The 12,979-nt window shown below is 42.0% G+C and overlaps 2 protein-coding genes across 5 annotated transcripts in view; one reads left to right on the forward strand and one right to left on the reverse strand.

Moving 5' to 3' along the window:
• Positions 1 to 947: 947 nt before the first annotated feature.
• GSKIP (GSK3B interacting protein) lies at positions 948 to 5,086 on the reverse strand. Of its 4 annotated transcripts, none has more exons than XM_086462584.1 (3): positions 5,075 to 5,086; positions 3,496 to 3,754; positions 948 to 2,867 (listed from the first exon to the last, which is right to left on the reverse strand). In XM_086462584.1, the coding sequence occupies exons 2-3, from the start codon at positions 3,751 to 3,753 to the stop codon at positions 2,706 to 2,708; spliced, it is 420 nt and encodes a 139-aa protein (XP_086318710.1). In that variant the 5' UTR covers position 3,754; positions 5,075 to 5,086; the 3' UTR covers positions 948 to 2,705. The 4 variants fall into 4 exon arrangements, with proteins under 4 accessions (XP_086318710.1, XP_086318709.1, XP_086318711.1 ...); XM_086462583.1 differs by lacking the exon at positions 5,075 to 5,086 and adding an exon at positions 4,025 to 4,728; XM_086462585.1 differs by lacking the exon at positions 5,075 to 5,086 and adding an exon at positions 4,702 to 4,720.
• Positions 5,087 to 5,625: 539 nt separating this feature from the next.
• Positions 5,626 to 12,979, forward strand: part of ATG2B (autophagy related 2B) — a 53,880-nt gene continuing 46,526 nt past the window's right edge. Inside the window, exons 1-3 of the mRNA XM_086462798.1 lie at positions 5,626 to 5,787; positions 9,431 to 9,593; positions 12,185 to 12,337. Of these exons, the coding sequence (XP_086318924.1) occupies positions 5,626 to 5,787; positions 9,431 to 9,593; positions 12,185 to 12,337 (478 nt within the window). The remainder of the gene's footprint in view (positions 5,788 to 9,430; positions 9,594 to 12,184; positions 12,338 to 12,979) is intronic.

Genomic DNA, 12,979 nt, shown 5'->3' on the forward strand with positions numbered 1-12,979 from the left:
CCGCGCGACCAGCGGCGGCTGCGCAGTGGGCCGGGCCGGGCCGGGCCGGGCCGGGCTGGGCCGGGCCGCCTCTCTCCCCGCCTCCCTCCCCCTGGCAGCCGGCGCGGGCAGGACCATCGGCAAAACATGGGGCGCGCACGTACGCTCTTTGTTTTGTACCCGATTCAGCCTGTCCTAGGACAAACAGGGGGAGCGGCAGCCAATAAATTAGGGCCATTATTCCCGGCTTCTAGACGCCGAAGAGGACAGCACGGACGTGGTACTGCTGAGCTAGTAATAGCGTTAACTCGGTTATTAGACATAATTTCTGACAGCAGGCAGGATTTGAAGCTTTTTAGTAACTCCTAGATTAACAGCTGCATTAGGGCAAGCAGCGCGTACTCAGGGGTTCAGATAACCAACACACCTGGCAGCCGAAGGAGACCTGTTGAAATTCCCGGTGCTTCAGAGGAGTCCCGCCGCCCAGGCAGCAATGCCGGAGCACAGGGGCTGGAGAGCGTTTGCTTCATACGCGGTAACCCCGACACAGTGCAATGACATAGCGTTCTCCTTTTAGCGTTACCACTGCAGCACGTTATAAGAAACAACAGAAGTTTCTTCTGCTAACACCCACAGAACACCTGTTTTGAAAGCATTTCTCAGTGTAGGTTTATAATAAGCACATAAAATGACAAAGCATTTTAAAGATGTCCAAGAAAAGAAATCTTAGCAATGTAACATTTAGTTCGGTGTTTTACCACTTGTACTTCTAACACTTCCTTTCCAAGTCCCTCCTTACAATCACCTACTTTGTTTTTTCACGACAAGGTTCCAGCATATACAAGTTTCCAGCCAAAGGTTTTCAAATGCTTGCCAACTACTTGACATTTAAGATTTTTTTATGGGCATGATGACTTTGCTTGTTCAGTCCCCCTCTCCAGTAGCTGACCCCCAAGAAAACTACAACACACTGGTGCATTTATTTAATGCTTTAGTCACTGAAATTGAACAAGTAAATTAGTTGCAAGGAAAAATATTCAGATACAAATTTCATAAAGTACATTCTCCTCACAGAGGACTAAACACGTGCCACAGACCTGTGTGCAAAAGAGAGCCTATGAACAATTTTTAGAGCCTGGAAGCACACCCTAGGGCAGAAGATTAATACCAGAAGTTTCAACTTAAAAAGACAGTAAAACAAACACAAAATTAAGCTCTGGAAAATGGAAGCATTAACTACAGTTGTCTTGTCAGTCGTAGTTGTACATCACTACCCTAAAGCTATTACAAAAGCTTTACTAGGCTTCTCCAATCAATATGACCAATCCTTAGCTGGCAGAAGTCAATATAGCTAGCTCTGCTGAAGTGACCGGAATCTGTGACTTCATGAGTACTCATGTATCCCTAAGTGTGGCTCCAAAAAAGCTACTGCATGTACTTGTCACAAAAGCATGGCAGAATAATGGCAGGATTATTTAAATAAAGATGCACAAATACTGAATAATACAAGAATACAAAAAGTATGAACGTCACAGAACGTTAGTTCAACAGTACTGGTATTTCTAACCCACTGTAATTTTTAAAAAGTCTACCATTCAGTATGTATTTGAAAAGTTACAGCAGAACAATAGATTTATAAAGAGATTTGTATCACTTTTTAAATACAAAATACAAGTTATATCTTCCAGTTTCTATTAGTCTTAGCAAATTTCACACAGCCTTTGGTTTCAAACCAATACAATGCAGTCAACATTACAGTGCTTGCTTGGTATTCATTAGGAGAGGACGCTGTAAAATTGAGGGAGAAACTGTGAAAAACAGGAGTACTGAAGTACTGTATTATAGAAAGTAAAGGCTGAAGCAAAAATACTCTTGGGTATATCCTGTACATCATGTAAACACACATTCAGAATAGTAAACAGGCTAAAATGTCTTCCAAGCCTCCCAAACAGTTACAATATAGCATACATATATATATATATATATATATATATAGCATATAGAACATAATCTTTAGGAAATGTAGCCCATTATATCCTAATTCTGTGCTTAACTCATTTGCGATTGAGACAATACATTCATGTATTAGCAGTACAGCTCATTTATAATTTGGAGTTTGCTGTCTGCCATAGGTAAGGACAAATCAAATAATACCGAGCCTTGTTTTTAACTCAGATACTGTCATTATAAAAGCAACGCTCAACTGTTCAAGAATGATCTTTCTTCTTACCAAAGCTGAGAATTTCCAGATTCACGTAAAGCAAATTAAGCTGAAATTCTGTTCTTTGCAGAACAGTAATTTTTCCAATTATTTTTCATTAATTGGGTAGAGCAAGTAGTCAGCTTCTATTTTAAAAAGCAGATATGAAAATTATCAGTACTTGTACACATAACATCGTCTTTCTCTATTTTTTTAGAGTTTTGGGTAATAACACTTGGAGAAGAGACCAAATTTTTTTAATACTGTAAGAAGCAACTTGCTCACCTACAACAAAAAAGAAAGTAAAATTAAGAAACTTTTTGTTATTTATCAAAGTGGCTTTTAATAGCATTGTGACATATGCAGATCCACTGTAGCAAAACGTTATAGAGTAGTACTAGCATGAATTAGATATTAATGCAAGAAATGAAGCTTAACATGTTTGTGATTATGTTTGTAAGAAAGATCTCAGTGCCTCACACTAAGAATTCCTTCTAGCACTAAACCTTCCTCACATCTGGGTAAATCATGACTGACTCTCTTTCTTCAAAGCTTCTAGTCTTTGTAGTAATGCATTTCCAAACACCTCTCGATACGCAGGGCTGAGAGAGTCCAGTAAGGAGTAGACAGTTTCATGGTATGGAGTCTGCAATCTGTCATCAGTCTGATCAAAATCATAAGCTACTACCTGCAACAGAGAGATCACTGGTTAAATTTCTCTGGTTAGGATCACCTTGCAATGGGAAACAGATATTGCAACATTTAACTTTGCCAGTCAGGGCACTACAGTAACGTGAGAACAAGAGAGACAGGATTTAAATTGCAATCTGTGCTTTCTGCTATGGGGCTTAATGGTAATACAGTATTTAGACAGTTTCAAATACCTTTTGTCAGAAACTCAGAATATTAGTAAAATGTATCATTATGACCTTTGAAAAGAAGTCTTACACCTATGTGTTTGCACAAAATACAAACGGTGCAAAAAGGAGTTGTATATATGCTGTGTTACTCAGTTATCTGGGTACCTGAGAAACCCAAAGACTGACATGTCTACAACAAATCGCTGCTTCAAACTTCATAATTTTGTGTCTCACAGAAATGCCTGTTTTTTCCTCAACTTCCCCACTTGCTCTGTTGGAAGTAACTAGTTGAAGTTCCACTTTCTAGGAGAAAACATGTAGAATAGGCTTTCATAAAAGTACAAGAGGAATTTGTATGCTGTTTTGGTGTCACTGAAGTATTTTTCTAGGCACCTTTTGAACACAATCATTTTTCAAAACAAAGAGGCTTAAGAAATCATAGACAAATTAGTTTACCCTGAGTCCCGCTTCAGTAAGCTCCAGGCAGTATCTGTTCCTTTCCCTGGTTTCCACATTGATGTATGCCACATCCTCTGCACAGGGAAGGGTTTTTGAGACAAACATGTTGCTGACAGCAAACAGAACATCATTCACAACCGCTTCGGCTTCTAGTCTCATATCTTTCACATCTGTTCCCTCGAAGTCTCTATAATCTGAATCCTCTTCAAAACCCGTGTTATTGGGCAACTCCATAGGATTGCAATCAGTCTCCATTCTGCATATGGAAACATTCATTTTAGATTTATCATACCACTACACTCACTATATATTAACACCATAAAACAGGAGTTACATCTTAAGCAGACATATTTAACATTGCCCCAAAAAAAGGAAAATACAAGACCTAGTGACTTCCATAACTCATGAAATGATAGTCCAGAGAACTCAAAACCAAGGTATCGAGAACAACGGACTAAGAAGGTTACATTAGCACACAGAAGCAGAATCAGTACCACTGAAGCTGCTTCTTATGCAAGTAACTCACATTCTGTTGTATAAGACTCGGTTATGATTCAGCAGTAATTAATTGTGCACTTTGCTGATCCAGAATGTAGTAGGAAGACAAGTCATGCCTGGAAAAACTGAAATCAATAGCTACAGAAAATAAAAACCTATTGTTGGTGAATTTAAGACAGACTTTTAAAAGTCTGTGAATTAAATGGGTTATCAGAGACTATAAAGACATACTAACAGCAGCTTTTTGTTTACAGTTACTAAAGAACAATTCTCTCGTTAAGCTTTTATGCACAATTGTCAATACATTTCAGAGACACGTATAGCCTGCCTTTGTAAGCAACTGCCACCAAAAGGGGACAGACTCCGGGGGCGGTTACCGCAGCGGCTCCAGCATTTGCCTCTCAGGTACCAGCGTCGCCAGAAGGCCTCAGCTAACTTACACCCGCAAGGAAACCTGCCTAAGAGCAGCAGGGAGAGACCCTGGGGACGCTGCCCCGAGTGCTTCGGTCGCCGAGCGCTGCCGCCAGGAGGGAAGGGGGCTGGCCACAGCCGATCTGCAACACGCCAGACACTCACTCCGTAAGAGTCATCCCTTCCTGACAGACCCCACCCGGGACCGACAGACCCCAGAGAAGCTGAAGGCAGCAGGGGAGCTGGGTACCGAGCTGCGCAGCCTCCCGTTCGCACCGAACCACCCCGATTTACCGACAGCGCAACAGCCACGGGCCGCCCCTCCGCCGCCGTCCCCAGCAGCGCGGGCAGAAGCAGGGCGCCACCCCCACCGGCAGCGCCGCGCCCCGGGAGCCCACCTACCAGCCCCGGCGGAGGGCGGGCGGCCGAGGCCCCGCCGCCCGACCCCGAACGGCTCCGGACACAACGGCGCCTGCCGCTCCGCCCTGCTGGCGGAGAGCGACCCGCCCTGCCGCGTCCCTCGGGGCCCTTCACTGAAGAGGCGGCCCCAGCCGCCACCGACTGCTGGAGGGCTCCGCGATCCGGCACCCGCCGCCTCGCCCCGGCGCCGCCCGGCAGCGCAGGCCCCTCCGGCGCGACACCGCCCCCCCGCCCCCCGCCCCCGCACCTCCCGCGGCCGCTTCCGCCCCCGCCTCCTCCGCCCGGCGACGCCACTTCCGCGCGGACGTCACGGTGCCGGTGACGGCGTTCGGCGGGGGGGGCGCGCGGGGTGGAAGGAGACAAACAGCCCGGATCGGCCCGGCCGCCCCCGCCGGTGGCGGAGAGCTGACGTGGGGGAGGGCTTCGCCCGCCCGCCGGCCCCCGCTCCGCGCACTGCGCCGCTGCGCAGCGCGGCTGCGGCGGCCCCCTCCGCGCTCGCGGGCCGCCGAGAAGATGGCGGCGACGGTGACCGAGTGAGGATGGAGCTACCTGTCAGCGCCTCTTCGCCCTGAGGGGTGGCAGTGCCGCCCCGCCGGAGGTGTGAGGGGCGGCGGGGACGCCGCCTGGCAGCGAGAAGTCCCCCGCGGTAGCCCGCGCTGAGGGGCAAGGCTGGGCCCGGCGGCTCCCGCTCACCTCCCACTCTGCGCCCGCCGCAGGGGCTGGCCCCGGCCCGCCGCCTGGCCCCGGCCCCGGCCCCGTCCCGCCGCCCGGCCCCGCGGCCCCCGGCGCGCCGTCGCCATGCCGTGGCCTTTCTCGGAGTCCATCAAGAAGAGGGCCTGCAGGTACCTGCTGCAGAGGTACCTGGGCCACTTCTTGCAGGAGAAGCTCAGCCTGGAGCAGCTCAGCCTGGATCTCTACCAGGGCACCGGCTCCTTGACGCAGGTCCCTCTGGATAAGTGGGTAAGAGATGCCGGCGCTTCACCCCCTCGGCTTCTGCTGCGTCTGAGGGACCAGCTGATTCCCTGCCCCCGGCTGCCACCCACTTTATTTTCAATACACTGCCTCCTTTATGTAAAAAATTACAGCCATAATTAGCATTTCATCCAGGGAACTCTTCTCTGATATGCTAGCACTTAAAAAAAAAAAAATAAATAGTCCTGGGCATAGATTACAGATACGTTTTTCTAGCCATACTTTGGTTTTGTGATGTTTAATTATGAGAAAGGAAACAAAACCTAGAAGATGGCAGTAGCTGCAGATGTTTCAGGGAGAAGGAGCTGGTGTAGCCCAAACTGCTACAAATTGCTGGTGTAGTTATTGAGCAGCATGTTTACTGATTACTAGTAGAGATGATAAAAACATAAAATAATCCCTGTTCTATCTGTGCTTTGTCTTAATCTTGGAGGCATCTTGGTTCTTACTCACAGTGTTACACTGAGCTTGGTCCGTGTAGATCTCTCAAAAATGTCCCCTAGTCTTGCAGTGGTGAAAGTACTTGTTGACAAGTGGAAAGCTGTTTTTAGCTGGAGTTTGCTTAGCAGGTGGGCTGTCACACTGTGAACCAACTGAAACTTTTTCCAGTCCTGGTGTGTATATTTATATATATGTGTGTGTGTGTCCGTATACACACATGTATATATACTTCCAGCCTCCTGTAGTAAACCAAAGGTCTGTGTCTGTGTTTGTAATATTTTGTAAAGTTTCTTGGGTTAATTACCAACGTTACTGAATTCTACCTGCCAGTCAGGTGACTGTCAGAGGAGCCTTAAGCACTGCTGTGCGTCAGCCATGGACTTCCAGGGTAGCTCAGGTGATGAACTGGGTACACAGGCATATTGCTTTACAAAGCACTTTCAAAATGTATTTTTACTATACTGTGTTCTGGTATTAGGCCATGCCGGGTACATTTTAAAATACTTGTGAATATGTGACGTTTTCAAATAATGCTTTTCCAGTTGTTTGTGTGAGAGTATGTTTGAAAATAGCAGGAGACAGACGTTTGCAGAAATGCTCCATATTACCAGTGTTTTAGTGTGGCATTTTTTGTTGTTTGCTTGCTTGTTTTCTTTTTTCTGGCTGTGTCTGCATCTTGTTTGCGGTGGCAGGCAGTAAGGCTGTCTCGCTTTAATTGAATTATTGTGCCCTCTAGCGGGTATCGCAGCACTCCTCACTCGTCAGTGACTATTTAAAATGTAAATACTTTGAAACAGCAGCAGTTATGGACCACTACTAAGTGAACAGCTAATTATGTATACACAGTAATTAAACGTATATACAATAATGCTTAGGTTGTCTTCCCCATTTGTAGATCAGCATTTTTCTTTTTCGCTTGTAAACAATGACATGTCTGAGGTTCTCTGCACGTGACTTTCTCGTGTATGACAGATTGCAAAAACAGATGTCGCGGAAGTACTACAGCTCTTTTTTTTTTTTCCCCCACCCCCCCCCAGTCATTGTAGGCTTGTTCTCTATGAATCACCAGGATGACTGTATTTTTACATGTTATCCATTTTTGTGGATACTTCTGTTCATCTTAGCAGTGTAGGTATTTTAGCCAACATTGTATGTGTTTATAGATTATAGACATAAGTGGGAATACCTGGGACTATTAGTGTAACCCCTTTGCTGCTTGGGACCTGGGCTGTTTATAAAAATCAAAATGTAACCCATGTTTGTGGCTGAATTTTAATATACATCAAATAGTACTTTTGCTACTACTATTACTGTGATTTCCAGCCAGAGACTTTCAGTCAATAATGTGGGAACAAGTCCTGATGTGAAGACTTGTGCTTCAGTTTTAAAATTTCACTTGGAATGCTTTAATTGCCGCTTTCTAGGAACAACTGGCTTGTTTATGAAATAATTTAGCTATAAGAATCACTTGATTTTTTTTTTTTCTTTTCAGACAGTAAATTTCTGTTTCAAAATAATAAGGAATGTACTAAAATACACTTGTTTTTATTGCCATACATTGGTAGCAAAAAGACATCCGAGTCAGATTTATTCAAAATCTGGTAACTAGCTTACTTGCTGCTATAAGAAATTATTTTGTAAAGGATCAAGTAATTTAAATGAATCTGTGGTATTTTCAAATACAGTTTTCATGCCAAGTAAGATTTTTGCCTTACCTTATGCTGTTACTACATCTATAATTCTTATATTTAGTTGAAAATAAAGTTTTAATGTCACTGAATCCTAGTTGATTATTTGATTCATGAATAATTTCCTGATAGAACTGTTTCAGGTTCTGTTTCTTTAAAATTGGTGTCTTTTTGTGCTGCTTGAGTGGACTTTGGAACAGAAACTAGAAAAGCTGAACATGCAAGCAAACAAAATTCTAAAAGCGAAATTATTAAGAACGTAAGCAGAGCAAGAAGTTAACACAATGGGAAAATGGCACCTGGAGAGATAAGAATGGAAAATGTCATTTCCTGATTTTTTTGTTTAATTTTTATTTTTAAATTATTCTATAGAATTAGAACATTTTAAATATAATTAGATGGAAAGCAACTTTAAAATCCTTATTTCTTAAAAAACTTTTCATGTGGAGTTTATGCCTTTTCTCAGGTAAAATCAGTGTCCCTGTTCCAACACAGGAAGGTCAAACCCACACTTTTTTTGCTAGTTGAAGATTATGCCCCACAGTTTTTAGTAGGATCTTGTATGTGTTAGAAAGTTACACTCCCTGAATTTGATATGTGATTTAGATTTTTTTTTTCCTTTTATTAAAGCAGCTTAGATAGTTCTTGCTCAGTAATTTAGTTTTAACTAAATTTTTGAATAGATGCACAAACAGGAATTTGCTTTTTTTTTTTAATAAATGCGAAGAGTCTTTCCTCTCCGTGGACGTAGTAAAAGCTACATAGTGCAACAAGTGAGTGTCTTTGGAGGATTGTTGAAAACTCAAAAATCCTGTTACTACTTCAGAGCTGGGGTTCCATTTTTTTCTTGCTAGTTTCACTTTGTGTGATACTGAGGACAACTTGATTGTAGTTTTGTTTATAATGTCACTATGAGGGACAGGATTAATGGAACAGTTTCTGTAGAGTATTGGTCTGTCCACTGAGCCTCAATTTTAATTTAGTGCTGAACATTGAACACATTGAAATATGATTTAAAAATAGCAAGTATGTTATACGGCAAGAGGTGATTATTTGGTTTCTTTGTTCCAGTGTCACAGAGAAATGTGAAATGAACATTATGTTGAAATTACATGCTAGTGAAATACTCTTGCCACAGAAACCAGGTACTTTTTGTGTTTTTACTGTCAGCCTCCTTTCAGATTTCTTCAGGTATTGCTGGAGAAAGAATAGATTAACTTGTGTCAGTACTATAGTATTTATGACGGTAAAATAGCAGAATTTTTTTGGTATAGTGCAAAAGTGCAGGTTATACAGCTACCACAGGGAAATCTGTATTATACTGAAAGCTAAGTAATTGATGTGAAACAAATTATGCTGGAATCAAAACACTTGAAAGTGTCCAGTTTATTGTCTTTCCGAGTATAATTCATTTTCTGGTAGCCTCAGTATGTTTTATTTGTTAGACGCAAAATTATGGATGTGGTTTTTACTATTCTTTTTATTTTATTCTCCTCTTGTAGTGTCTTAATGAAATCCTGGAGTCTGCAGATGCACCTCTGGAAGTCACAGATGGATTTATCCAGTCAATTTCTTTATCTGTTCCGTGGGGGTCATTGCTACAGGATAACTGTGCATTAGAAGTAAAAGGATTAGAGATGATCTTCAGGCCAAAACCAAGGCTTGGTAGGCTTATTTTTTTAATTTTAGAAAAAGACATTCTGTACAGTTTTTCAGAGATGAAAGGCTACACTTGCTTTAGTCAGTTCTTAGCCTTATTTAAAGTGCCATTTAATTTACATTCATTAATGATGGAGAATGTAATTAAAAAAACCTGGCAGGTATTCATCAGTTGGTTGTCAAGTGTTTCTCAATTGGTTGTTGTTCTGTTAAATAACTGAAAATGTTTATAGTGTTTCTACTGTATAGTCTTTCTTCTTCCAAACTGTTTCAGACATACTGAAATGAAGATAACACTGTGTGGAAAGGCTTTTTTGTTAGCTGTGTTTTTGAGTGTTGTATGCCAAGTGCTGTTAGTCAGCATTAGTTGCTGGCTGTTCAGTGGCAGTAGGATAACAATAGCGTTAAGATTATGAGGGGGCGGTTACAGTGAGATTCTGGCTTTATTCGGCAACTTTAGGGTAAAAGATGCATCTTCTTTTATATTTGGAGAAGATCTAATACAATTTAATTTCTATCACAGTCTGAAATAATAACTTTTAAGTACTCTAAATACTTGCTACCTGGATCGGGGCAATTCTAAGCACCCATACAGGCTGGGTGAGGAGTGGATTGAGAGCAGCCCTGCAGAGAAGGTCTTGGGGGTGCTGGTGGATGAAAAACTGAATATAAGCCAGCAATGTGTGCTTGCAGCCCAGAAAGCCAACCACATCTTGGGCTGCATTAAAAGCAATGTGGCCAGCAGGTCGAGGGAGGTGATTCTCCCCCTCTCTCTGCTCTGGTGAGACCCCACCTGCAGTGCTGTGTCCAGCTCTGGGGCCCCCGGCATATGAAAGACATGGACCTGCTCAAGTGGGTCCAGAGGAGGCCATGAAGATGACCAGGGGGCTGGAGCACCTCCCCTGTGAGGACAGGCTGAGAGAGTTGGGGTTGTTCAGCCTGGAGAAGAGAAGGCTCCGGGGAGACCTTAATGTGACTTCGAACTTAAAGGAGGCTGACAGGAAAGGTGGGGAGGGACTCTTTATCAGGGAGTGTGGTGACAGGACAAGGGGTAATGGATTCAGCCTGAAAGAGGATGGATTTAGATGAGGTATTAGGAAAGAATTTGATACTGTGAGGGTGGTGAGACACTGGAACAGGTTGCCCAGGGAAGCTGTGGCTGCCCCCTCCCTGGCAGTGTTCAAGGCCAGGTTGGATGGGGCTTTGAGCAACCTGGTCTGGTGGAAGGTGTCCCTGCCCATGGCAAGGGGAGTTGGAACAAGGTGGTCTTCAAGGTCCCTTCCAACCCAAACCGTTCTGTGATTCTAATGCTGAGAGGATTGTCTGAGCTCTTCTGGTTGTCTGTATCCATGTGAATCTAACTGGTGTAGTTTAGACTGTCCTGGTGATAAATTTTCAAACCTCCATAAATTCTGTTAAGATGTATTGTTACAGAGTATGTGGGACGTTTAGTGCATTTTTAGTTTGTGGAAAATTTTGATTGAATGTCTGAAGGATTTTGTTTGCCTTTTTATAGTGTAGAGAAGATGTAAGAAAATATTTCTTTAAATGCATCATAAAGAAGAGAAAGAAATGCATAAACACTATTTTCCATCTTTTGCATGTTATCTTAAGTAACTTATATATACTCTGCATTTCATTCTTATTTGTTTAACTGGAACTAAATTTTGATCTGTCTTACTTCTGATGTAAGACTATTGCTTTGAAAGAATGGTAGTATTAGGGGGAAGCTTTATTTATTCACTTGCATCCAGTTAGTTCTCTTTGATGCACAGTGCTTTATAATACAGTAGAAAATAATACTGGTTTTATCACACTTCTGTAGCAACTTGGTTGTTCCCAGAGCTGAATGCTAGACCGGAATGTTTCACCTGTTTAAGATCTTTGTATTTGTGCTAGTTTTACTTTCGTTTGCCTATATTAGAGTGTTATAGTCAAATTTGATTAACTTTTTTAATCTAGTTTTATAATATTTGCTTACAATGGGCTTGGCATTAGCTGATAGGAATGCGCTGTCAATTAAGTTAATCCGGCTACATGAAAACTTGTTCAGCTTAATATGTGCTATGCTTTTGGATTTTGTTTTGTTCTACTTAATTATGTCAGGTCTGTGTTAGACATTTACAACGTGTTCTAATATGCTAAGATAACATCTTAAGCCTTGTTTAGTCTTTCCCCATCTAGGATATGTTTCAACTGGAATAAGAAACTCCAAGATAATTCTTTAAAAAAAAAAAAAGTGTTATTTCCTTGATTTCATTTTGCAGATTATGCCTGCAAAATCATACCAATATAATAAAAGTACTTCAGAAATTATTCATTTAAACTAGTACTGAAGATTGGTTACACTAAATTCTGGTTTCATCTTGTTTTTATTGAGTTTTCAAATACCAGAATCTTACCAAGACAATCTAAATAGATTAATTTTAAACTAGTAAAGTGTGTAAAGAGACATAGTAACTAAATTTGGTTTTAAGTATGACTACTTACTAAGCTGTTGAAACTTTTATGAATGTGCCTAATGTATTATTTCATTTTGTCTTCATTGTTTCAAAATGTTCTCAGTCAAATTTATTGACACTTCTTTTACTCTGCAGCATCTGGGTCTGAGCCTATGTATTGGTCAAGTTTTATGACCAGTAGTATGCAGCTTGCAAAAGAGTGTCTTAGCCAAAAATTGACAGATGAACAAGGAGAAGGGTCCCAGCCTTTCGAAGGACTTGAGAAATTTGCAGAAACTATTGAAACAGGTATGAATTAATTATTGAGGTCTAAATGAACATCTGAGATTAAATCAGTTTATGTTGTGTCTCCGTTTTACAAAATGGCATCTCATTTGTGATAGCTTGTCTCACAAATTTTCACTTGTTAGCATTATTTGTAAAATTTACAGGAAGGCATGACAACCGATCCTTTTTTTTTAAAACAGAGAAAAAGCCCATATACTTACTAAGATACGTGTGTACTTCCCTCAGTGGACAGAATGAACCCTACTTCAGGGCAAGTTGGTTTACACCAGAACAAATCCAGCTAAATTTGTGCTTGAGTGATTGGTGAGATGCCTTAGTTTTGGAGGTGCCAATTCAGTTCATCACATAAACTTGGGTTGTTAATAGTGATGCTGTTGAGGGAGAAACAGAGAATAGTTTTTCGGCTATTTTTAAACAGAGCTGACCTGTTCTGACATGTGTCTCAATAACCACACCGTGTTGGTAGAAGCACTTTAGAAACTCTGGGCTTTCGTGGTGGTGGGTTTTTTTAAATTAAGGGCTTAGGACCACATTATGCAGTGGAGAACTTAGTGCTAAAATGTGTGAGCTAGGGTAAGTGTTTAAAATCAGATCTAGAAAGAGAAGTATTCAGCCAAAGTAGCATGGTGCTCTAGCAATATT

The sequence above is a fragment of the Leptosomus discolor genome, chromosome 3 (assembly GCF_034619465.1).
Source record: "Leptosomus discolor isolate bLepDis1 chromosome 3, bLepDis1.hap2, whole genome shotgun sequence".
Lineage (NCBI taxonomy): Eukaryota > Metazoa > Chordata > Aves > Leptosomiformes > Leptosomidae > Leptosomus > Leptosomus discolor.